Source organism: Corythoichthys intestinalis, chromosome 5 (genome assembly GCF_030265065.1).
Source record: "Corythoichthys intestinalis isolate RoL2023-P3 chromosome 5, ASM3026506v1, whole genome shotgun sequence".
In the NCBI taxonomy this organism is placed as follows: domain Eukaryota; kingdom Metazoa; phylum Chordata; class Actinopteri; order Syngnathiformes; family Syngnathidae; genus Corythoichthys; species Corythoichthys intestinalis.
The window spans coordinates 2138939-2166186 of record NC_080399.1 but is presented as its reverse complement, the minus strand read 5'-3'; the positions used below and the strand labels follow the sequence as shown (position 1 = coordinate 2166186).

The 27248-nt window shown below is 40.0% G+C and overlaps 2 protein-coding genes across 3 annotated transcripts in view; one reads left to right on the top strand and one right to left on the bottom strand.

Annotated features, from left to right (window-relative positions):
• Nucleotides 1-15: 15 nt before the first annotated feature.
• Nucleotides 16-6039, bottom strand: LOC130916005 (seipin-like). The gene has a single exon (XM_057836330.1). It carries the CDS (start codon nt 5811-5813, stop codon nt 4593-4595), a length of 1221 nt encoding a protein of 406 aa, XP_057692313.1. The 5' UTR covers nt 5814-6039; the 3' UTR covers nt 16-4592.
• Nucleotides 6040-8549: 2510 nt separating this feature from the next.
• fnbp4 (formin binding protein 4) overlaps nt 8550-27248 on the top strand; it is a 37669-nt gene continuing 18970 nt past the window's right edge. The window contains exons 1-10 of one of the 2 annotated variants that reach the window (XM_057836329.1): nt 8550-8808; nt 9110-9187; nt 9257-9384; nt 9459-9606; nt 13011-13158; nt 13234-13315; nt 16486-16833; nt 17098-17269; nt 23217-23329; nt 23410-23514. In XM_057836329.1, the coding sequence (XP_057692312.1) occupies nt 8685-8808; nt 9110-9187; nt 9257-9384; nt 9459-9606; nt 13011-13158; nt 13234-13315; nt 16486-16833; nt 17098-17269; nt 23217-23329; nt 23410-23514 (1446 nt within the window). In that variant the 5' untranslated portion in view covers nt 8550-8684. Of the gene's footprint in view, nt 8809-9106; nt 9188-9256; nt 9385-9458; nt 9607-13010; nt 13159-13233; nt 13316-16485; nt 16834-17097; nt 17270-23216; nt 23330-23409; nt 23515-27248 lie in introns of both variants that reach the window. The other variant, XM_057836328.1, reaches the window with a different exon arrangement.

The window sequence follows — 27248 nt, the reverse complement described above, 5'->3', positions numbered from 1 at the left end:
CTTACGTTCAGGTGATACTTTTTTTTTTTTTTTTTTTATGAATGTCGACCGATATACTATGGAGTTGTTTCAAAGTCAGCCGATATATACTGCCGATGTAAAGAATAACGGTTAACTGTTTGGGTTATGATCTTTTTATGAAAGTTGACCGATATATCGGGCCGGTATATGGACTTTTTTTCAAAGTCCGCCGATATATCAGTCCGAAATATGGAATTTTTTTTCAAAGCCCGGCGATATAATTGGATAACTACTAAATGTTTGGGTTATGACTTTTTTTATGAAGGTCTATGATATATTGGGCCGATATACGGATATTTTTTAAAAGTCTGCCCATATATCGAGCCGATATATGGACTTTTTTTCAAAGTCTGCCGATATATCGGTCCGATATATGGAATTTCTTTTCAAAGCCCGCCGATATAATTGGATAACTATTAAATGTTTGGGTTATGACTTTTTTTATGAAGGTCTATAATATATCGGGCCGATATACGGATATTTTTTCAAAGTCTGCCCATATATCGGGCCGATATATGGACTTTTTTTCAAAGTCTGCCGATATATCGGTCCGATATATGGAATTTTTTTTCAAAGCCCGCCGATATAATTGGATAACTATTAAATGTTTGGGTTATGACTTTTTTTATGAAGGTCTATGATATATCGGGCCGATATACGGATATTTTTTCAAAGTCTGCCCATGTATCGGGCCAATATATGGACTTTTTTCCCCCCAAAGTCCACCGATATAATCAGATAACTATTAAATGTTTGGGTTATGACTTTATTATGAAAGTCTACGATATATCGGGCCGATATTTGGACGTTTTTTCAAAGTCCGTTGATATAATAGGATAACTATTAACTGTTTGGGTCATGATCTTTTTTTATGAAGGTCGACCGATATATCGGGCCGATATATGGAAATGTTTTCCAAAGTCCGCCAATATAATCGGATAACTATTATATGTTTGGGTTATGACTTTTTTATGAAGGTCTACAATATATCAGACCGATATAGCGACATTTTTTTTCCAAAGTCTGCTGAAATATTGGGCCGATATATGGACTTTTTTTCCAACTTTTCTGATACATAGCCAATATAAAGAACAACTTAACTGTTTGGGATATGACTTTTTTATGAGGGTCTATGATATATTGGGCCGATATATGGACATTTTTTCAAAGTCTGCTGATATATGGACTTTTTTTCAAAGTCCACCGATATAATCAGATAACTATTAAATGTTTGGGTTATGACTTTATTATGATGGTCTACGATATATCAGGCCGATAAAGTGACATTTTTTCCAAAGTCCGCCGAAATATCGGGCCGATATATGGACTTTTTTCCCCCAACTTTTTTGATATATAGCAGATATTAAGAACAACTTAAATTATGGCTTTTTTATGAAGGTCTATGATATATCGGACCGATATATGGACATTTTTTTTCCAAAGTCTGCCGATATATCGGGCCGATATTTGGACTCTTTTGTCAAAGTCCGCCGATATAATAGGATAAGTATTAAATGTTTGGGTCATGATGTTTTTTTTTTATCAAGGTTTACCAATTTATCGGGCCAATATATGGATTTTTTTTCAAGATCAGCTAATGTATAGCTGATATAATAGAATAACTGTTAGGGTTATGATTGTTTTTATTAAGGTCGACCGATATATCGGGCAGGTATATGTTTTTTTTTCCCCCGAAGTCTTCAGATATAAAGCCGATATTAGGAATAACTGTTTGGGTTTTGACTTTATGAAGGTTTACCCGATAAGTCCACCGATATAATAGCATAGTTATGTTACCTGTTTGGTTATAGTTTTTCTGAAGGTTGACCAATTTATCAGGCCATTACAGGGACTTTTTTCAAGACCAGCCGATACATATAGCCGATATTATAGAATGACTGGTAACTGTTTGGATTATGATCTTTTTTTATTCAGGTCGACCGTTTTATCGGGCTGGTATATGGAACTTTTTCAATGTCCCCTGATATATTTATATTGTAAATCCCATATCGGGCAACCTCCAATTTTTATCAGAACAAATTGTGTTGCTATTTTCAATTGTGTTGTACGTAGTACTCACATACAGTCGGCAGGGGGTGTCAATTGGCGTACTAGGCCATCTTGAGGCTGATTGGTGCTACTGCTATTGTATGTAGCATCCCAAAATGCAGCTAGTCAGCGCAGATTTGGCGCCATCTTCTGACATCAAGTTGTGCTACAACCTAAAACTACATGGTGTAAACAGATTACAGAAATATGAATATTTGAACAAATTGTGTTATCTATGTTCGTATAGCGTATATTTGGCAGAGTTGAGTTGAGATACGACTTTGGCAGATGGAATTCAATCTTACAACTCAGCGCTAATTGGGCTGCTAGCCAAAATGCTCGTTGCAGGAACAGATCTACTTATGGCGATAATGACCATAGACAACACCATGTAACAGATAAACTGTTAACCCCCCCCCCCAAAAAAACGATTTACCTATATTTGTAAATTAAAAACTTAGAGGAAAACATCATTTTTAGGTGCGTGTGTTGTATTAAAATAGCTTTGTAACATGCTCGCGATTATACGATTGCATAAATCTCTGGCTGCCATTGACGGCGATGGGCGTCCGAGTAATTTGACTGGTTCATAAACGCATTAGCTTGTGAGTTAAAAAAGATTAATATCGCATTCATATGACAGGATATTTAAAATAAAAGTGCTAAATGCTAATTTTGTATTCAGTACAACACAGATTGCAATTAATCTCAAAGTTAATTATTTTAACTGCGCATTAACTCACTGTCCATCGCCGTCAATGGCAGAAAATTATCAAAGCGTGACTAATTTCAAGATTGACGATTACCCGAAGCTTCATTTGACGTCAAAAAGCGGGAAGTTTCGCATTACAATCATCTCGATTCATGTTGAAAAAGCCAGACGTGGAAAAAGCAGCACGTTTGACGTAAAAAGTGGCAAGTTTGACGACAAAAAAGCGGCAAGTTTGACGTAAAAAAAGCTGAAAGTTTGACGTCAAAATAGCGGCGAGTTTCACATTACAAACATCTCGTTTCAGGTTGAAAAAGAGGGAAGTCTGAAGTCAAAAAACAGGGACGTCTGATGTCAAAAAAGCAGCAAGTTTGACATCAAAAAAGCAGCAAGTTTGACGTCAAAAAAGCAGCAAGTTTGACGTCAAAAAAGCGGGAAGTTTGACGACAAAAAAAGCAGTGAGTTTCACATTACAAACATCTAATTTCAAGTCGAAAAAGCGGTAAGTCTGACGTCAAAAATGTGGAAAGTGACGTCAAAAAACTTGGAAGTTTGACATCAAAAAGCGGCGAGTTTCACATTACAAACGTCTCGTTTCATGTTGAAAAAGCGGCAATTCTGAAGTCAAAAAATCGGGAAGTCTGATGTCAAAAAAGCGGCACGTTTTACACCAAAAAAGCGGGAGGTTTGGTGACCAAAAAGCGGCAAGTTTGACGACAAAAAAGCAGCGGGTTTCACATTAAAAACATCTTTTTTCATGTTGAAAAGCTGGAAGTTTGACGTCAAAAAAGCGGTAAGTTTGACGTCAAAAAAGCAGCGAGTTTTACATTACAAACATCTTTTTTCATGTTGAAAAGCTGAAAGTTTGACCTCAAAAAAGCGGCAAGTTTGACATTAAAAAAGCGGGAAGTTGACGTCAAAAAAGCGGGAAGTTTGACAACAAAAAAGTGGTGAGTTTCACATTACACACATCTAGTTTCAAGTCAAAAAAGCGGTAAGTCTGACGTCAAAAATGTGGAAAGTCTGACGTCAAAAAACCTGGATGTTTGACAACAAAAAAGTGGCGAGTTTCAGATTACAAACATCTTTTTTCATGTTGAAAAAGCGGGAAGTCTGAAGTTAAAAAAGCAGCAAGTTTGACGCCAAAAAAGCAGCAAGTTCGACGCAAAAAAAGCGGCAAGTTTGGTGACCAAAAAACGGCAAGTTTGATGACAAAAAAGCAGTGAGTTTCACATTACAAACATCTTTTTCATGTTAAAAAAGCAGGAAGTTTGACGTCAAAAAAGCGGGACGTCTAACGTCATAAACGCAGCAAGTTTGACGACAACAAAGTGTTGACGTTTGAAGCCATATGGAATTCAATCAATGTTGCAACTCAGCGCTAATTGGGTACCATCTGCTGGCTAAAATGTGCATTGCAGGAACAGATCTACTTATGGCGATAATGACCATAGACAACACCATATAACAGATGAACTATTAAAATCCCAAAAAACGATTTAGCTACATTTCTACATAAAAACTTTAACAAAAATAACATTTCTAAGTGCGCGTGTTGTAATAAAATAGCTTTGTAACATGTTCGATGACTATAGGAATGCATAAATCTCTGGCTGCCATTGACGGCGATGGGCGTCCGAGTCATTTAACTGATTCAAATGCGCATTAACTTGTGAGTTAAAATAGGAGTGCTAAATGCTAATTTTGGATTCAATACTACACAGTGGCTTATTTTAACTGCGCATTAACTCACTGTCCATCGCCGTCAATGGCAGCTAATTATCGAAGCGTGACTCATTTTCAAGACGGCCGACTAATCCGATGCTTCTTTCGACGTCCCGGCTCTCTGTCGGAGCGTTGTCTCGTTCTTCTCGGTCTCCTCCGGCGGTCCGAAGTCAGCTGACCCATCTTTCTCCGGATCGGGAACATCGCGATCGATGACATTTCCCACCACAAAGGAAGTCTTTGACGCCTCCGCCGCCGTGTCATCGACCTCCTCGTTCACGGGACCGATGGCCTTGGGCGAATCCAGTTCCTTCAAGGAATTTTCCTTCTCCATACGCTTCTTGACTTCCTCCTTCCTCTGTTGCATCCGGGTACTGTCGCCCATCATGACCTTGACGCGCACCTGATCCGGAGGCCAAAGACCGCCCCAGACGAACTGCAGATAGCTGAAGAGCACCACGGCGCCGATGAAGGCGAAGTTGCTGGCAACGCCCACCACGGCCGACATCAACGGGAAGTTGTACAAAACGTAACGGACGCCGGTGAAGTACGCGTGGATCCGGAGCTGGGACGAGTAGATCTGAACGCGTCTGGATTGGATCTCGATCACAGCGCCGACGGTGGGTTGGTAGCTGTTGGTCTTGTAGGCGGGGAAAAGCTCCACTTCGATCAGCTGCTTCTGTTCGGCCATTCCGGTTAGCAGAAACGGGGAGAAGAAGAAGGTGCTGAGGGTCTGCAAAAGAGCCGATCGGTAGTGCAGCATCGTGGAACGTCGAACCGAAGACACTGTTTTCCCGCCTTTGGAGTAGCAGGACATCTTCACCATGAACATGCCTAGTTGTTCGTTCGCGGGCGATTCCGGAAGCTCCAACTCCAGAGATATTCGGTACGGTTGCCCGAAAGCCATCACCTGGTCTCGGTCGTTCTTCAACAGGGAGATGTTGGCCATTGGGAAGGAGCAAAGCTTCGATGCGTCGCAATCGGAGTTGAAGTAGTAATGCACAGGGGCGGAGAAGCTCACCGTGGGCATGTAGGAGTAATAAAAACTGCCGTATAAGAAAATGGACACCCAAAGCAGAAGACCCAGAACGCAGAAGAGAACAGCGGCTTGGAATAAAGTTCTCCTGGCCTTCAGGAGAGTCACGGCAGCCACGTCGTGGAGCCAGTGGAGAATCGGTCCCAACGCACCACCCATCGTGCTCGATTCGATCACCTTCGGGCTTGCCCTGGTGGTCCTGGATTGGGATGGGCTTCTTCTGGGTGGCTCTGCTGGCCTCTGCTCTGACGCGGGTTCTTTATATTCCAACATGAAACTGGGCGGCTCTACTGCGACACCGTGAAATTGCTCATTTTCCACTTCGACATATCAAGGCAGCTCTTGTAAACGTTAGGGCATGTGATTCCAGTCTATAATTCCACAAAAGCAAGAATTATTTCCATTTTTTAACGATTAAACCGCAACATTTCCCCGCCTAGCTTCGTAAGCTTGTTAGCCTGCAGAATTGACGCTGGTAAGAATAGACTAGATACGCAGGGAACTGTGACAGCCCGGGAAGCGACACGCGTACGTGGCGGCCATTTTGGTAGGGGCAGCTTTTCCATTGACTGTAATGATTAAGCGTTTAAAGTGCGTACGACACGAGAAAAAAAGTTTTTAATAGGATTATTATGTGAATTAGAATCATATTTTGAGACGATTCGACTATGTTCAACTATTAAGCAAAATGCAGATGACGAAAAATTAGTCTTTTAATCTGCCGGTTAGCCACGCCTACCATTATAGGGCTCTAGCGTCCCCGACAGGTGGATGACGTCAGCTGAGTCACGATTTCATTTGATTTAGTGTGCAGCCCACTGAGTGGGAATTATTCACAACGCAGTGGCGCCTCCAGAAATTTTTCATAGGGGTGGCCAGATGGGGCCACTTAAAATCTTGGGGTGGCTAAAACTAAAAGCCATAATTTCAGGCTTTCATTATATTATTGCTGTAAAAAGGTCAGGGGAAAACTATCAGAAAGACTTAAGGACATGGCTACTGATATACTTTGGTGTATTGTGTAATATTTGATGTTACTAATGATTTAATGTGCATAGTGCATAACTGTCCAGTCAACATTTTGAGTTCCACAACAATTCTGTTTTTATTGTGTTATGTATATATTAGGCATAAGGTGTACATTTAACTAGGGCTGTCAAACGATTAAAATTTTTAATCAAGTTAATCACAGCTTAAAAATTAATTGTAATTAATTGCAATTCAAACCATCTCTAAAATATGCCATATTTTTCCGTAAATTATTGTTGGAATGGCAAGATAAGACATAAGATGGATATATACATTCAACATACTGTACGTAAGTACTGTATTTGTGTATTATAACAATAAATCCACAAGATGGCATTAACATTATTAACATTCTTTCTGTGAACGTGATCCACGGATAGAAAGACTTGTGATTCTTAAAGGATAAATGTGAGTTTTGTATATTGTGACTAAATATTGCCATCTAGTCTATTTGTTGAGCTTTCAGTAAATGATACTGTAGCGACTTAACTGTTCTGCCCAAATGCATGATGGGAAGTGGTGCAACCATGACTGTGTGTGGTGGCTGCAAATGCTGTACACTACAGAGTGTTAAGAAAAAGATCAACTCCTGTCATCCACAGGAGTGGTAAAACCTCCTAAAACTGTTCGGCACAGTTATTTCTATTAAACATACAAAAACTGATTTTAGATATAAGAAGCATAAATTCAGAAAAATAAGTACAAATGACTTATATAATGCAGAGTGAAATGTAATATATTTTGAAGATTGTGCAAACATTGACTTTTTTAAATCATAAAGGAAATGAATAAGTAGCCTAACATAAATGAACAAATATAAGTCCAAAGTGCACATTGACATATAAGATGTTCTGAACCAGAGCGAATAAAACTAAATATGAGAAATAAGCCTCCTCAACGCTTTCCTTGCTCTTAAAGATTTGATCCATTTTCTGTTGCATTGCCCTTTTTTGTCGCATCAATTCAACACTTTTTTTTTGGGTTGCTGTTCCAGAAAACATGCACATTTGAACCAATCAGAGCAAACTATCTCTGCTGATCACATATCAGTATATCAGCCAATTGAACGGATAAATGAGTCCAGGCGTTTTGCTTTACTGCGTGCATTCTCATATTGATTTGACTCATCATCGTCAGACTCAGATAACTGCGGCAGCTGGGGAAACCTCCATGCCGTCCGTGGAATAAAATAAATGATAAATATCAGTGGAAACGGATTACGCTACACAAGCACTTTATTATGCTTGTTGTAAACACTTGTGTATGTAAGTCTGATGTTGGTAGATTGTTTTCTTCTTGGAGATGAAATGCATGTGTGGCATTTTTTTTTTCTTTACATAGCGTTTTGACAGTTGCCGTCATGTTTTCCGAATCAAAGCCCTGTGTACCAGATCAGCGTTCCGGCCCTGAATCTTATACTGGAACTGCGTTCCGACCCTGAAGCGTTCCTGACCGTTCTGGCCCACTTTCACCCCTGATTGAGAGTCCAACTGAATGTAAAAGAGAGCTTTTTCAGCACCACAAAACCTTTGGGAGCAAAATTTTATAAGGGCGCAAATTTTGACAGAACACCGGCAAGAAATTCTAGCCCATGCATATCGGACAATTTTGAAATTTGGCCAAACTCGGGGTCTCAGAGCGGAACTTCAAGTCACCTGAGTGTTTTCTGCCACATACTACTACTAGGCTACCGTAAACAAAACAAAAAACGTGCAAACAGAAAAAACAACAACTTGTAGAACATTGTGTTTTTTTCCATGTTCATTTTACAACGCAAAATTTGGGAATATAAATTGTTTGTTTATGTATTTATTTATTTACAAGATAAAAGTTGTCATTTTACAGGGAAAATTTTCATTTTAGCGACTTCACACTTTTTTTAAATACTCTTCTATCTCCATAGTATTTGTCCCCCACGCCAGAGCCCCACGCTAGCTAGCTGCACGCAAGTTCACGTTGTTTTCGTTTTCTAGCTAGCGCTAGCAAGAGGACGTGTGAAGTCACTGGAAAACCCGGATGTATTTGGAATACCGTTTCCTTTCTTTGTGCTAGGCTAGCTTCGACGACTTAGCTAGGCGGAGGCACGAAGCCTAGCAGGTCCAAAAACTAGCCGAAATGAAGAAAAAGACTCGTCCTTCGGGAGGAGCTGTCGGTCGGAGAACAATTTTACAACTTTCTCCTTCTGGTGTCCGTGGCGGGAATGCCGGGGAGAGGGAGGAAGGACTCTCGGGATCCGAAGGTATGTTAGCTAAATGCTAACCATTCCGAGTCGTATCTGCATACATTTAAAACAACAATTGTGCTTATATTTTTACATGTACTATAGGTTGGCTTTCAGGTTGCAATTGCGGGAATATAGCGAGAACGTTAAACGGCTAAACTTGTAATTCAGCAAGTATTTATTTCTCGTCAAAATGGCGCCATTACGAACCCATTCGCGTTGGGGGAACTGTTAGCATTAGCGCTCCACGACTTCACTTGCTGTGTCTTAGCTTTGATGATTGTAGTGAACTCTTTTGTTTGACGTTTTTTTGCAGCAGAAGAGCAAGAAGGTGAAGGACAGCGATTTACGAGACCGAGAACTAACAATATGAAGGCTCCTGCTGTTAAAGCAACCGGTAAATTCAGTATTTATGAGCTAAAAAACAATGACATCTGACTTATCTCGTGTTTGTGTCCACTTATAGAGGGGTTATCCTTACTGGGAGCTTATGAAGATAGTGATGAAGAGGATGCAACTGAGGCCCGACCAACTACTACTACTCAGCAAAAGCATTCGGCTGATATTGACAGTACATTGGCTAACTTCATGGCTGTAAGTGCACTTTTATACAATTGTACCATGTTTTTCCCCCACTAAAATCCCAATTTTTCTTATTGCTTTTACAGGAAATTGACGCTATCACCACTCAGCCGAGTTCAGACGACGCAGCAGGTCAGCCTGCTAACTCGCCCAAACCAGATGCGAACCAGTCTGGCGCAAGTGTGGGACAAAGCGCACAGTTGGAGTTCAATACGCAGTATTCATTAGCTGGAGGTAAATATGAAAGTTATGAAATTTTAGCTGCCGTGGACGCATCGTCCCGATTGAATTGGACAGTTTACGTGTTCGCTGCCACTGACAGAAATATACGTCCAATCCATTTGAACTGGGAGTGGCTAACGAAGTGCTCCCTTTTGTCTTTGGTTGGAAAATTAGTGCCGAAAAAAAAAGCTTGTCAAAATTAAGTAATGAATACAATAATGAAATCAGAATGCATTTGTTGTTGCTGAGCAGAAGCAAAATGCAATTGATGCAACTGCTGTCAAGCACAGTGAAAAACAAAGTATTTAAAATGATAAATTAAGCTAAATACATATTTGCAAGAGCATAACATTTTATTATTATTATTATTTTTTTTTAGTACAACACATGCGTAAGACTTATTATTTTAGCAAAGTTAATTTTTGTTTATATTTCGGGGTTTGTTGTGTTAAGTATTTTCTAAAAGATGTTTGAAAATAATTTATTTTTAAAGTAAGAAGTTTGACGTAGAAAAGTGGCAAGTTTCACATTAGAAACGTCAAATTTTACGTCGAAAAAGCGGTGAGTTTCACATTGCAAACATCGAGTTTCATGTTGAAAAAGCGGCACGTTTGACGTAAAAAAAGCGGCACGTTTGACCTAAAAAAATGCGGCACGTTTCACATGACAAACATCAAGTTGCATGTTGAAAAGACGGCAACTTTGACGTTAAAAAGCGGAAAATTTGACATCGAAAAGCAATAAGTTTCACATTACAAACATCAAGTTTCATGTTGAAAAGCGGCGAGTTTGATGTCGGAAAAGCGTCGAGTTTCACGTTGAAATATTGCAAATTTGAAGTTAAAAAGCGGCAAGTTTGATGCCAGAAAATAGTGGCGAGTTTGACGCCGGAAAAGTGGGGAATTTGACATTAAAAAGTGGCAAATTTGACATTGAAAAGGGACAAGTTTCACATTACAGTTTGACTTTAAAAAGTGGCGAGTTTCGCATTCCAAACATCAACTTTCATGTTAAAAAGCTGCGAGTCTGACGTCGAAAAAGCTGCGAATTTGGCGTCGAAAAAGCTGCGAATTTGGCGGCGAAAAAAGCGGCGAGTTTCACATTACAAGCATCAAGTTTCATGTTGAAAGAGCGGCAACTTTGATGTTAAAAAGCAGCAAATTTGACATCGAAAAACAATGAGTTTCACATTACAAACAGTTTGACTTTAAAAGCGGCGAGTTTGATGTCGAAAAAGCGTTGTTTCACATTCCAAACATCAACTTTCATGTTGAAAAGCGACGAGTCTGACGTCGAAAAAGCAGCTAGTTTCACATTACAAACATCAACTTTCATGTTGAAAAGCGGTGAGTCTGATGTCGAAAAAACTGCAAATTTGGGGGCGAAAAAGCGGCAAATTTGGGGGCGAAAAGCGGCGTGTTTCACATTACAAACATCAAGTTTCATGTTGAAAAGCGGCGAGTCTGACGTTGAAAAAGCTGCGAATTCGGCGGCGAAAAAAGCAAATTTGGCGGCGAAAAAAGTGGCGAGTTCCACATTACAAGCATCAAGTTTCATGTTGAAAAAGCTGCAACTTTGATGTTAAAAAGCAGCAAATTTGACATCCAAAAACAATGAGTTTCACATTACAAACAGTTTGACTTTAAAAAGCGGCGAATTTGATGTCGAAAAAGCGTTGTTTCACATTACAAACATCGTGTCATGTTGAAAAGGGGCAAGTTTGACGGCGTGAAAAACACGTCGAGTTTGATGCCGTGAAAAATGCGGCACGTTTGAGGCCGAAAAGTGAATTTTCATGTTAAAAAGCAACAAGTTTCACATTAACTGTTCCCAACTTGACTGTACTAATTGCCACCTTTACTGTTAATAAGGCTAGGTTCATACCGTAGGTCTTAATGCACATTTCTGATTTTTTTTCCATATCTTTTTTTGGGCATGCCCGTTCAGACTGCCTTAGTCCATTGAGCCCGTTAAACTATCACGCATGTGCACCAACTCTCAGTCCGAGATGCGCTGAGCAAACTGACCCGCATGCGTAGGAGCATCAAAACAAATAACTAGTGATGCACGATAATGCATTTTTCAACCGATACCGATAACCGATAATTTCATCCTCATTCCAACCGATAACCGATAATGTCAAGCCGATAATTCTATTAAAAGATTTATGTAAATTTTAAAGTATACACAAAAGAAAATATTACTGTGCAAAAATATAATTTATTGCTCTTTTTTTCAACATAAAGCATGAACAAGTTGTCAATTCAAACATCTAAATAATGACAGATTGTCTGACATTGTGTAGTGGTAAACCTTTGGCAACAATTACTTACAGAGTAAATAACCGATAATAAATAAGCCGAAAATAAAGGCAGCGTTACAAAGTCATCTGACCACTCGTCATTTCACATTCTGAATGCATTCTTGACTGGCTGACTTCGTTTTCTCCATGTTTAAATTATCTTATAACCACTGTGCCGTCATGATAAGCTTGCTTACCGGACATCACTTTTTCATGAAGAATGGTGGTCGTATAAACTGCATTATTTCTTTTATCCAGGGCTTTGGTTCTCGGGTCATTAAGGTAAAAAAAAAAAAACGTGTCTGCCGGACTGGCCAGAGCGGCGGGCTCCGTCGGAAGACGGCTACTTGCCGACTATCGGTCTCCAGTCGTGCCGGTGTTTAGCCTTAGATGCGAATTTACCACCCACCTTGGGCTGCATTCCCAAACAGCCCGACTCTGTATTGTCACAAGCCCTGTAGTTTAACTTAGTGTTTACAATAGCTTTAGCATTCCTGCTAGCAGCAGCCTCGTATTTGTTCCAAAATTCTTTGTGATGCAGTTTTAAATGGCTGCTGGGTTAGTGGTTTTGAATGAGGACGCGTTCTTTCTGCCTCGTGGAACTTCTACGGTACATGTTTCGCAGATGGCGAGAGTGTCGTTTTTTTAGTAACAGCCGCCATAATATTCAACTACTTCTTGTCTTGTAACTCCGCCTCCTCAACCCCTCCTCCCTCAGGGGCTTCAGAGGGGGGAGGGGTTGAAGGCGGCGTGCTGAATTCTTCGGTTGCGCACATTTGGAGGCAAAATCAAGTATATAATTATCGGATTGCATTATCGGTTGAATTTTTTTATTATCTGGATTATCTGTGTGACGTCATGATTGCCATTATCGGCCGATAATTATCGGTGACCGATATTATCGTGTATCTTTACAAATAACCTCACATGATGGAAATTCACTGTCTGGCATCTCTGCTCAAATGGATTTCATGTCTACCACTGTGAATGACATAAAATCCAGAGTTTTTCCTCACTGTTTCATAATCCTGGCGGGCCACTAGGGTTTTCTAAAAAGCAGAAATTCTGCTCTAAAAAGATTGCTAAAACTGCCTTTATATATTTTCTTTTCCAGTTGCAGTGGAAATGGGGGACTGGCAAGAAGTGTGGGACGATAACTCCGGCTGCCATTATTACTGGAACACTCAGACCAACGAAGTCTCCTGGGAGCTGCCCAATTATCTCGCCGATCAAGTGCAAAGACTGGCACAACAAGTCAGCAGGTGAGCGAATTTGTTAAAAAAAAAAATACGGCAGACTTTATCAAGAATCCGTTTAAATTGTATAAACTTCTGCAGTTTCAGCGTTAACGGAAACGGGACGTCTAGCGAAAGCGCCCCTGCTGCCGCGCCGACATCAACTCAAGAAACTAAAGCCAAGGTCAGTTTCAATAGTGCCGTTCGATTTGGCAAGTTAGAGCAAATTGGGCGCCATCTGCTGGAAAAATTCGCATTGCAGGAACAGTTCTATCGATGAAGATAATGACGATAGACAGTAGTGGTGTCAACAATAATCGATGCGGCGATGCATCCCGATGCAGGGCATGGACGATTCGATGCGGGCAACAGGCCGAATCGATTCAGCGCATTTTAAAATATATAAGTACGTTCAAAAATCTTCCCTCTGCAATTCCGGTGATGCAACGGATTTGGTTTCCCCATTTGTATTATTATTCTCATGTTTCATTTTTTACACACTGCATAACTCTGGTCAAGCTTCCCACCAACCTGGTAGAAGCCAAAATGTCTCCAGATCTCTGCTTTCACTGTCTTAGGTGCATCAATAATCTTTCTCGCTCCCTCTTTCTCCGCTTCAGCCATTGTTATGTTATGTCCTCTTAGAGGTTAGATCTTGTACCTGAACGTGTCGGGTCGGGCCCAAAATGTTAAGCATTCACGTTCGGGTCGGGTTGGGTTGGGCCGCCGCACCGGACTAATAAATTATTAAAAAAATAAATAAATAAAGCCGAGAACAGGCTCTCTGTATTGTGCATTTGCTTGTGCACGCACATGAACGCAGTGCCGCCGCCCGTTTTTTCTTCCTCTTCTCCCGCTGTGGCGCTTGCGATTCGTTACGAAAGACACTTTTATTTATGCACACAAAGGCAACACAAATGTGATCCTTTTGAATCTTCTCCTCTGTGTGTCTGCAAAACCGCACGTTTTTTTTTTTTAATATGAAACTTTCCCAGCGTTATTTTGTTGTGTAAATGCTTTTATAATGATCATAAAAATATGTAGACTATTTAAACATTAAGAAAACTTAAAATTAAGCCTTTTTTCTCCCAACTCGATGAAATGAAAATAAATTGCTGCTGCTGCTTTTTTTTTTCCGCGATACTCCAAAAAAATAGAAGAAAAAAAATCGGGTTTTTCGGGCTGGGCCTGCAGATCTAGTTAATTGATCGGGCCGGGTCGGGCTTCAGTACCAGCAGGCCGTGTCGGGTCAGGCTGGATTTTTTAGGCCCGATCTAACCTCTATTGCACATATATAGACCCTACCCACGTGACGTCACAGCTCCGCTCTCCTGAATGGTACCGCCCACTTGTCCGTCAAAACATAGTGTTAACCTGTTACGGCTACGTACATTTCTCCTATTTACGGCGTGTTTTTCTGCTCCTTAACATTAATAATCAAAATGGTGAAGGCGTGTGTGGCTGTTGGTTGCACTAACAGAGAAGATGGAAGGAGAGACTTGAAGTTTTACCGTATTCGGAGGGATCCAAAGAGGAGAGCGAAATGGACGGCTGCAATTCGACGTGAAAACTGGGCACCAAAAAATCACCACAGACTATGTAGTAGTCATTTTATATCCGGTAAGATGCATTTAAGATATACTTAGGGGGTTTTGGGCTGACAAATAACCACAATTAAGATCATTGCGAGGCTAATCGCCGACAACATACGACGTAGTACGACATAGTTTCAAATTCAAGATGTTTGTGACTTCCCTTTCTTCCACCATCGTTATTTTTTTGAATAATATTTAGCTGGTACCAAGTGAAAGAAACTGGCCTCGTCTACGGGGCTGACAAATAACCACAATTAAGATCATTGCGAGGCTAATCGCCGACAACATACGACGTAGTACGACATAGTTTCAAATTCAAGATGTTTGTGACTTCCCTTTCTTCCACCATCGTTATTTTTTTGAATAATATTTAGCTGGTACCAAGTGAAAGAAACTGGCCTCGTCTACGGGGCTGACAAATAACCACAATTAAGATCATTGCTAGGCTAATCGCCGACAACATACACGTATGTATGTCGTGAGAGTGCTATCGCTAAACCATATAAACATTAAAAGCCTTAACTCCATTGACAAACGACATGAAATACATTAGACTTGACAGTGGATGTTAGCAATAACAAAAGATTTTGAATTGAAAATTTTGTAACTCACCTTTCCAAGCACAAGATAGATTCCTGCCGAACGAGGACCTGTTTCACCCAACCAGCAACGAAGTATTTATAAGCCTCCAAGCTCTTGAAGTTTTTCAAATTTTCGTGGGAATAGGCTGATTTTGTGTGGACAAGATAATTGTAAATATCAGCGTAGCAGATGTCAGGCAGACAGGGCGAAGACAGTGGGTCGAAAAACATCGATTTGGGCATCAAATATGGATCTGGCGACTGTATAGAACGAAGCTTTTCCTCATAACGCCTTTTATGCAACAGATCCAGTGAGTTTGCGGCATCAGAAAGCACCGGGTCTTCCATGAAATGCATTTTAAATTCCGCCATCAATTGAAAACAATGCTAATACAGAGTCAAAATGACGGACAAGTGGGCGGAACCATACAGCGAGCACGTGGTTTTGTGACGTAGGTGGGTAGGGTCTATAGTGGGCTAGGCCTACATTTTACTTTTGTTCTACATTGCAATTTAGTTGATGTTTTGTTTGCAACTGAACTGATCCCTGGATTGATATTCCGATTAAGATGCTGCTGCACTACAATATTTTCTTTGTCGTTTTCGTTAATATTTACTTGAATATTTTTATTGATGGGTCGTTGTGACTAAAATACAGTGACTGTTATTACTGATTTTGCACAGGAGTTCCGATGTTGCACTGTGTGAAAGGCTGCTACTGTGTGTAAAAAAAAAAATTTAAAAAAATACTGTGTGTGAAAAAAAAAAAGAGAGAAAGCCCTGGTCTCATTCAAAGCACTAATTAAATGCTGTGATGTTTTTTTTTTTTTTTTTTTATTTTTTTATTTTTTATATATATATATATATCTGAAAGTATTTTCATTTGACTTCAACCAGGAGTGACACAAGAGCCAATAAAAAGTTGTTTAATGTCTGACCGCTTGTGTTGCCTCATAATTCACGAAAAATATGCTTCGCTGTAGAATTTTAATGCATCCCAGGCTTTAATGCATCGCGATGCATTGCCGAATCGAACCGAATCGAATCGTGGCCCTCTGAATCGAATCGAATCGTGGCCCTCCGAATCGTAATCAAATCGAATCGTGAGGGCAGTGCCGATGCACACCTCTAATAGACAGCGCTAGTTTTTACTGTTCCCGCGGTGTTTCTGCTCCTAGGAGTTGATGGAGAGCGTAGTGGGCCTGACCAGCAAAGAAGAAGAACGCTGCGGTGTGGCCGCATCCCTTTTAGGTCCAATCATCCCAGCCGAAGTCAAAGACGCAGAAGAAAAATGGCGGAAGAGACTCCTGAAAGGTTTGGACGAAAACGAGACCGGTTTGGACTCTGACGGCGAAGCGGGCCGAGCCGCGGAATCCCCCGCCGCGCCTCCGCCGGACTCGGACGCTGCGATCCAAGTGGCGGAGAAAGATTCCGATGACAAGAAACCATCAGAGGAAAACTCTGACGCTGAAGGTGGGCCTGAAGAAGACACGGTAGAGCTGGAACTGGTTCTGGAGAGGAAGAAGGTAGGTTTGTTTGCTTACTTTTTAGGTTAATAGTTGTTTTGTAGAAGATCCTAGAACGATTTCCTGATCCATGTATCGATAACTATTGTATCGGCATATCGTGAGATCGTGATCTTTGTGAGGTATCCAGAGGTTCCCACTTCTACTTTTGGTTTATTCATGACAGCCACAGTTGATATAAATCCAAAGTTCCCATTGAATTTCATCGAAAATGCACGCGGGTAGGTCAAATTACTCAGTTAAAGCAGAACTTGTGGTTCTTAGGCGGAACTCCAAGCCCTAGAGGAAGGCGAAGGAAGCGCAGGAGGCTCCAGTCCTTGTTCCGAAACCAGCCAAGATGCCGTCAAGAAAAAACGCTGGAAAAGCGTCTTTCCCGGCGCGCCCAGTCCGGATTCCAACAGTCGGGGCTCAGAACCTCAGGAGAACACGCAGACAGGTTAGTTATCCATTCATTGGTGGCAGTGGATGTCGAAGCCATTTGAAGTCGGGGGGGGGGGGTTGGCAGCAGATGAACGAATGCGTACACCTGGACATTTTCTGGTATGTCATGGTCACTTCCTGTACATTTAGGAACATTTCATGTTGATTTAGGGCAGTACTTCTCAATTGTTTTCTGCCCCCCCTGAGGAAGACGTAAACGTTCCGCACCCCCCCAACTCTCTGCCGCCACTGTAAATATAGTGTACTATCATTTGTATATAAAATTGTTGTTATTATAGGCACACAGAAACGTATGTCGTAACTCGGTGAGTGACAGGTGCCCAGCAAATGATACGATAAGGTTCACTTCCGCTACGCAGCCAATCATAGCATTGACATTGTTTGCGTATTGCCCAGCCTACACGTGGGGTGTTGGTTAGCAAGCTGACAACAGTGCGTGAGTGCAGCGGAGTTGAGAGACGTAAAGGCCAACCCCTTATCATGGTGAACCGAACGGGCAGCGACAAATCCACTCACCAAGCCAAAGTAAAAAAGAAATGCGGTTCACATAAGAAGGAGTGGCTGTCGGAGCATTTGCAAATAGACGAACAAGCGGTGAAACTGAAGCCAGAGTACCAAGTGAGTTTTCAGAGGGAAAAATGTGGACTGAATGGAAGTTGGACTCCCTCAAGCGTCATACTCAGCAGAAAAGTCATTTGAAAGCTGTTGAAAATTACAAAGACTCAAGATGCGACAGGGGATTGGTACATTATTGCGGGAGAATGCAAAAGACCGACTGAAGAGAAACGAGCTGTCCCACAAAACAAAATCTGACCCAGAGCAGGTTGGAAGTTCTCATTGACAATATTTTACTTGCCATCGAAATGAATGCGTCAGTGGTGTCAGTTCAACAAATCCGCAATCACATGGCAAAGTATGTGAGTATACCAGAAAGCTGGCGAAGTAAAAACTATGCCTTTGAATTTGTAAACTCAATCAATGATATAGTGGAGAACGAGACTATGTGCAGTGTTAAAAATGCACCCTGGCATACACTGATAGTAGATGAGAGCACTGACATATCAGTACACCAAATGCAAGTCCTATATATTAAGACGTGAAAAATAAGGTACAATTTAAGTCAGATTGGTGTGTATTCCAGTGACATTTATTAAGATATTTTAATTATGGATATTAATCATTAAATGCTCTTACTACTAAATAATTTACGGGCAGCAGAAATGCTAATAGGCGTGAAAAGGCGTGATACTGGTGTGTGGCCGCTATGTACCGTATTTTTCGGACTATAAATCGCGGTTTTTTTCTCAGTTTGGCAAAGGTTGCGTCTTATTTTCTGGAGCGACTTATATGTGAACTTATTCAGACATTATTATATCATTGTTGCTAGTTAGCATGTTCTTTATGCTATAGTTATCTGAATAACTCTAAATAGCTATGTTACATTGACATACCAGGCATGTTCTCAGTTCGTTGTTTATGAGTCATGTAATGTTATCATACTGTACACTTATTCAGCCTGTTGTTCTCTATTGTATTTTTATTCTAAATTGCCTTTCAAAATGACATTTCTGTTCTTGGTGGTGGATTATACCAAATAAATTTCCCCCCAAAATGCAACTTATACGCCGGTGCGACATATATGTTTTTACTAGGGCTGTCAAACGATTAAAAATTTTAATCGAGTTAATTACAGCTTAAAAATTAATTAATCGTAATTAATCGCAATTCAAACCATCTATAAAATATGCCATATTTTTCTGTAAATTATATATATATTCTGTAAAATGTTGGAATGGAAAGATAAGACACAAGATGGATATATACATTCAACATACGGTACATAAGGACTGTAGTGGGCATTTCACTCTACTGTCATTTAAATCTGTCTATGCTGTCCTCACTCCGAAGCGTCTACTTTTTCCAAAGCTAGACAGCTAATGAACGACGCCTTAATAATCAGACTTCTTCCTTTTTCATCAGATTTATTAATAAAATAGCCTCAAGCCATTGTCCTCTTTAGACCATCGTAAAACTACAAAAAAAAAAGTACACAAGCATTGCATTAGCAACAACGTTAGCTTAGCACGCTATACAGGTTCACTAAACATAAACAAAAAGCGTCTCATACAAAAAATATAACATTTCGCTTACTAACATAATATGTACATTCTTTACAACAACCATCTTGTCCAAGGATCATATAAGCATAACATTACAACGTAGGCGTCAGCCCGAGACGTCGTGCAGCCATATTGAACATGCAAGAAAACAATAAACCAGTGGTCTCAAACCGGTCCTCAAAGGGCCGCAGGGGGTACTGGATTTCATTCCAACCAAACGAGACAAATACCTTTTCACCAATCTGGTTTCTTACAAGTGTAATCAGTTGATTGCAATCAGGTGCTGCTTATGTTAGTAGAAACCTCATTGGTTGAACTGTTTGTGCTGGATCTGTTGGAACAAAAACCAGGACCCACTGCGGCCCTTTGTGGAGTCGGTTTGAGACCGCTGCAATAAACCATGTCGCAAAGCGACCACAAGAGTTCGCTGTTAGACAGCACAAAAAGCCTTGCTGTAAAACTTACCAAAAGGCAGAATACTGTCTGAGCGGGACATGTGCGTTAATTGCATCAAATATTTTAACGTGATTAATTTAAAAAATTAATTACCGCGCGTTAACGTGATAATTTTGACAGCCCTAGTTTTTACCTTTTCATTGCGCATTTTTTGGCTGGTGTGACTTACAGTCCAAAAAATACGGTCCACATCTGATGTTGCTCACCGTGGGCCGCAGTGTGCTCAGGGAGATTGTGTGTTTGCTCAGACACATGAAAAATTAGAGGGAACATTGTCTGTGGGTACAGATTACTAAACTGTACCCAGTTTAGTAACTGGGTACCAGTTTTTTTGGTCTACCTTGGCACCCGGGGGGCTCCGTACTAGTGAAATATTGCTGCTGTAAAATTAAACTACCTTCAAGTTGCTTTAATTCAGGGGTGTCCAAACTTTTTGCAAAGGGGGCCAGATTTGGCGTGGTAAAAATGTGGGGGGGCCGACCTTGACTGACGTCCTTTACGTAGAACAATATATTTAAGCAAAATTTAGCAAGCCATTCAGTGTGTCACATTTGCTTTATTATTTTTTTAATGAATAATTTCAACAATGTCGCAACTAGCCTTTGCGGCGTTCTCTTTCGACTCTCGGGCTCTTGTGAAATACTACTGCTGTGAAATTAAACTAGCTTCAAGTTGCTTCAATTTCTCGCTGCGTATCTTCCCTGTAATCTTGTCGTACATGTCAGCGGGTCTTGTTTGGTAACATCGCCTCACATTGAAATCTTTAAAAACAGCGACTGTCTCTTTGCAAATAAGGCAAGACACAGTTGTTGCATATTTTATAGAGCTGTCCCGACTAGTCGACATTGTCGACGTCATCGATGACGTAAATCCGTCGACGAGCACAACATGCCGTCGATGGTTAATGAAGGGTTAAAAAAATATATGCGTGGAAAGTTCAGCATGTCGGGCGCTTGGTATGCAAGCGGGGAAATCGGCACAAAGCCAAAAAAGCGCACCAGAGAGTCCAAAACATTGACTTATTTTTAAAGAAAGAAAGGAGGGTACACTATAGTGCCCTGTCTCTTCAATGCCAAGCTTGGCTGCATGTCGGCCGTGAATGATAACGACAGGAGATTGTAAGTCCATCTAACTAACTAATGACATGTTTATTGAAGTTGCTAAGCCTGTCGCGATATGCAATGATTCCATTTATCGCATGGTAAATAAAAATGAGGGCGGTCATTTTCACGGCTGTGTTTTATCGCTGCGCGCGCGTGCGTGCATACATTTGTGCGTGCGTGCTGATGGCATATGAAACTCTAGTTCTTTTCTGTCATCAACACGCTGTAGAATTAAAGTTCAGACATACAAAATAAGAAAGCACATCTATATTAAACACTATATACGTTAGCATTGCTACATTGAAGTGAATGGGAAAAAAGACTACCTACTTTAGCCGGCTATAAAACAGGCAGCCTTGTCCAAAACTTGAAGTTAAAAGGTGACACTTCAAACATGAAAAATCGCTGGTTAACAGCATTTGCAAAAGGACAAAAAATCTATTACTGACACCACATGCAATGACAAAAAGTGATTTTTTTGTGGACTGTAAAGCATAAATTAGCGGTTTAGCAAGCGTACTTCCGGTGAACATTTCAAAATAAAAGCATGTCATGTTCGTCATATAAATAACGATTTCTGGAGTTAATCCCACATACTTCAGATTCTACACTAAGAATACCTTTAAAATGACACCCTTTATGAAAAATCTGGCAATGAATAATTATTATAATACTATTATATATAGTACTACAGTATACTATAATATTAATGCTAGGTATTTTTTTAAGAATTGTTTTGAATCATGTTGGAAACGTGAAGTCAGTGTTCTGAATCTGTTTACATTCCATTCTTTTGCACAAGTTAATTCTATCAGCATTTGAACTCATTGTTTGTGATTTATTATTGTTATTTATCCGTTTATTTGTACTTTAATAAAGAATTTAAGTGTTCCAAAATGTTTTTAAGAATTGATAAGCGTCAACAACAATTTCATTCCTAAATTAGTAAAAAAAAAAATGTTTTTGTGAATTGATAAGCGTCTCAAAAATTTCATTGCTAAATTAGTTTTTAAAAAAATAATAATAATAATAATTTTAAAAAATTAAAAGATTAGTCGACTAATCGTAAAAATAGTCGGCTGATTAATCGGGAGAAAATTAGTCGTTTGGGACAGCCCTAATATTTTAGTGAAGAAATCGTCCAATTTCCACCTATCCTTGAAGCGTTGGCCGTCACAGTCAACTTTTTTTCGTTGATTGTCGCCATTTTAGAAAATTGGAAGTAGAGGGTCATACGGAGTAATGTTGCTTAGCCCTTAAATACCTGCAACATGAATCAATTTTCAGAGAGTCCCAAAATTTGAAAATTAAGGTCCTAATGAAACCTTTTTTTTCCCAAATTTGTGAAAACAAAAGTCAAAATGAATATGTGTAATAATCGCTCTACTATCTATAACCCATGCTAAATCATGTTTTTTTCTCATGGAACCTGCAGATGCATGTGTCAACTTGCATCCATCTTTTTTTTTTTCAAAAAGAAATGTCAAAATTATAAATTAGTCTGAAAATCATGACATTTTAGGTGTATCAAATGTGATACATTTGCCAATAAAGGGTTAAAATGCAACTGCCTTTTAGTGGGTAAATGAGGAGCAGCATTTCGTGTGTAAGCTACTTCATATGCCTGTTGCAGTACTGCTGACCAATTTATAAAGTCTGTATGCAGGCCAGATGTTATTGATTTTATGACAGAGGCTGGGGGCCGGATTAAATTTGACCACGGGCCGCATTTGGCCCCCGGGCCGGACTTTGGACATGTCTGCTTTAATTTCTCACTACGTATCTTCCCTGTAATCTTGTCGTACATGTCAGCGTGTCTTGTTTGGTAATATTGCCTCACATTGAACTAAACAGCGATGGATTCTTTGCAAATGAGGCAGACACAGTTGTTGCATATTTTAGTGAAGAAATAGTCCAATTTCCACCTATCCTTGAAGTGTCGGCCATCGCGGTCAACTTTATTTTTTTCGTTGATTGTCGCCATTTTAGAAAATTGGGAGTAAAGGGTCACACGGGGTAATGGTGCTTAGAGTGCTGCTATCTTTTAGTGGGTAAATGAGGAGCAGCATTTAGTGTGTAAGCTACTTCATATGCTGGTAGCAATATTGCTGACCAATTTACTAAGCCTGTGTGCGGGCCCGACGTTATTGATTTCATGACAGAGGCTGGGGGCCGGATGAAATTTGACCACGGGCCGCGTTTGGCCCCCAGGCCGGACTTTGGACATGTCTGATGTAAAGGATCTGTATTTCCTCTCCAACAGCTAATATGAAAATTCCAGAAAGTGTCGAAGCAGAAGATGACGGTGAGAACGATAAATCGGAGCAAAAAGCAGATGCTCCAACCAAAGAAGAATTGGAGACAGCTGAGCTCAGGGTGAGAAATCAGAAATTTTGCTTTGAAAATGTTCCTAGACACATTTTTTATTTATTAATTTATTTTCTCCCCAAAAACAGTTTCAGATCGGCGAGCTAGCAAACACCTTAACAAGCAAGATGGAGTTCCTGGGCATTCACAAGAAGGCCGTCTCCAACTTTCAGTTGCTTCTGCTGCAAACTGAGGTAAGGAAATTCACTTTCTCGTACTTCCATTCGGAGCTTCCAATATTCATTCCGTAATTCATCTTTCACGACTTGTGGCTTTGCATATTTTAAACTCTCATTAGCATCGATCATAACGTGTCATCCCTGAACTCATTTCTTGTCTTTGTTACTAATTTTGCTCATGAGCTTCCTTTTTAACGGCGGCCAGATCAAAATCCGTTTGAAGTGGGAGGGGCTGGCATTAACATTATTCACATTGTTGTATTTGTTCCATTTTTTAATCGTGTAAATTTCCAAAACATTTGTTTATTTTTTTACATTTTTAAAAAATACATCTTACCTGTAGTAGTAATTCATTCATTTTATTACTTAAAAGTTCAAAATATTCCTATTTTTTAATATGTCAAAACATTGTAGTTCATTCACCGTCAATTTGAGGATGATAAATCATTATAATGACCCAATTTTAATTACTGTATTTTCCACATATATAAGGCGCACCACCGCATTATAAGGAGCACCATCAATGAATGGCCTTCTTTGAAAACTTTTTTTCTTATGCATACAGTGCTGCTCAAAAGTTTGTGAACCCCCTCAACATTTTGGAATTTTCTATTATTTCAACCTGATTTCCTAATCAATCAATTCAGTAGTTTTTTTTTGTTTTTTTAACAGTTGTGTTGTCGAGACTAAATTAAAAAGAGTTTTCATCAACTGATGTAGGTGCAAAATTGAACTGTTTGGTCACAACCAAAACCGCCATGTCTGGCGAAAAGTCAACACTGCATACCACCAAAAGAACCTTCTCCCAACAGTGAAGCATGGAGGTGGGAATGTCAAGATCTGGGCTTGCTTTTCATCCTCAGGACCTGGACAACTCCACATAGTCCAGGGAATCATGAATTCTGAGGAATATTGTCAAATCCTAGAACATAACCTGACGCCATCTGTTTTGAAGTTAAAGCTTGGCAGAAGGTGGATCATGCAACATGATAATGATCCAAAGCATTCCAGCAATACAACCAAGGAATGGCTGAAAAAGAAGAAGATTCGTGTTCTGGACTGGCCCAGTCAAAGTCCTGACCTAAATCCCATTGAAATGCTGTGGCGGGACCTGAAGCGAGCAGTTCATGCCAGACGCCCATCAAACCTCTCTCAACTGACTGCGTTCTGCAAGGAAGAATGGGCAAAAATCCCCCAAAGTAGATGTGAGAGGCTGATTAGTCACTACAGAAACCGTTTGGTTGAGGTAATCTCTGCAAAAGGAGGCGCAATATCCTATTAACTGAAGGGGTTCACATACTTTTGCACACATGATATCTGAGTTTTTCTTAAATCAACCACTTTTGTTAAATAAAGAATGACAATATAACTATTTCTTTTGTTTCAGTCCATTATTTGGAATGTCAGTATTGTGGATTTGGGTATAACTTAACATTTAATAAGGTTATTTTAGTTTTTTTTACAAAAAATCTGACCATCGCTGTGGGGTTCACAAACTTTCGAGCAGTACTGTAAGCCTGTCGCAATATGCAATAATTCCATTTATCGCACGGTAAATGAAAATAAATGCGGTAATTTTCCCGCCGCGATTTATCACCGTGCGTGTGCGTGCAACAGATGTGCGGTGGACATGCTGTTAAAAGTTCGGCGTCCTTGTTAACAACAGCGCAATATGCTGTGATGAGGATTCACTCTGTTTTATCGACTTCTGGATATGTTCTTTTTATACATTTGAACCTAGCCTAAGGCTACGTTCATACTACAGGTCTTAATGCATGAATCCGATTTTTTGTGTTTTTTGTGCATTAACTTGACGGCCTGAATGTGACAAGTCGCATAGAAGTGGAGCATTTCAAATCCGATCTGGGCCACATTTTTCCAGACTGTGGATGGCGGTCTTAACTTTCAAGTCTCCCGAGTCGGAATTCATGCAGCAATGATATCGGCAAAGCGAAAGCGGCAGGCAGGACGGGCATCGGTATCATTGACAGTTACAAGATAGCATTTTGATAAGATTAATTAACCTGAAGAAAAGCCCAGGGCTGACGGAAGAAGCCTGGGCTGATTAAATCCCGTCCCCACCCGATGTAGCTGTGCATTAGCTTCTAGCTTGAACTCTGCTTTTATGCACGAAGCGGGCTTGAACACAGTCATGAAAAAATAAATGAAGAAAAGGATAAGCCTGACAGTTTTTGATTTTATTTCTATGCGCCGAAAGAGCAATATTTCAGTATTGGTAACATGGCTGAGACGGGGTAAATTGACGCACCCACGTCACGTCACGCACGCAAGTCAAGGCTTATGTGCGTGCATGCGTGTATGCGTTCTATCAGTCCATATAAACTTTGAATATAGGACTAAACGGGGATAATTAATGTCTGTTATTTGTGTCCTCTTTTTGGAAATCAAAATATGATCACCCTGGAATGACATACAGCTAGACTCGCTGAGCGCATCTCGGACTGCGAATTGATGCGTATGCGTGATACTTGAACGAGCTCCATGGACAAAGGCAGTCTGAACGGGCACACCAAAAAACCAGACATGACAAAAAATCGGATTTGTGCATTAACACCTGCAGTATGAACCTAGCCTTAGTGAAGCCAGATTTTTCTCTGTTGTTGTTGAAGTGCAATTGTTTGTGTTACTACAACTTTATACCTTTGTGCCTAAATGCTTAAGTTATTGAAGTGCAATTTTATCTTTCCTTGAAAAAGACATTTGAGTTATTCTGTGTTTTTGTGCGGTATTGATTAGAGGTGTGCAAAATTTCCGATTCTTAGATTATTCGCGATTCGGCCGTGGAAGATTCGAGAACGATTCACAAACATTCAAATTCCGATTATTGAAATATGCCAAGTAAAGCAGAAGTACGACACACTCAGCGCGCCGCGCGGTCTTTGGTACGCAATTAGGGACGGAGCGAGAGTAGCTAAACATCATGCTTCTCATTACCCGGCCCCTCGGGTAACGCCAATGCTCAACTCACGGCTTTAGCTCAACTCATGCCACGAGATATAAAAAAAACAAAAACATAACTGACTGCTGCTGAAAAGCTGCTACAAGCCACATTATGTTACGGTAGATATCATTTATATAGGACTAGATGCATTATAGCTTCGGTATCGTTACCAGCACATCTACAAACAACTAGATGCGGGCGTTAGTAACGGCCGCCATCTTAAAGCAGTACACTTCCTGCAAGGCTGTTGTTGCGAACCCTCCAAGCGAACCTAATTAACTTTTTATCTAAAATACTCCTAAATCGGTAAAATATTGACTTGAATCTATCTTTAAAATAGTTTTAAAACTTTTACATGTTGAAAGTAGACAAAAGAGAAATTATGGAATAACAGGAGCAATTTTAACAACTTTAACGGTTGATTCACAACATTAAATTAAATGAAAGTAGTTTAAAGCTGCTGATATAGAATGGGGACTGGAGCTTTTTATTTACTGTTATTTTTGTATATTTGTTTACTGCTATATGTTAACTTGATACCGAAATAGTAGTTTGGTTTAGCCTGAGAGGATTTTTGAACAATTTTGGAACTAATGTACAAAACAAATTAAAAAAAAAAAAAAAAAAAAAAAAAAGGAGTGGGGTGCATCAATAATCGTTTTATAATCGAATCGGAGCCTCTGAATCGTAATCGAATCGTTAGGTGCCCAAAGATTCCCAGCTCTAGTATTGATATTGTTGTCTTTTACTTAAGAGGCATGTTGTATTGTTTGTAGTTGGGATTTCT

What these genes read in the sequence shown, in the direction of transcription:
- LOC130916005 (XM_057836330.1), bottom strand. Translation starts at nt 5,813, where the DNA reads ATGTTGGAATATAAAGAACCCGCGTCAGAGCAGAGGCCAGCAGAGCCA.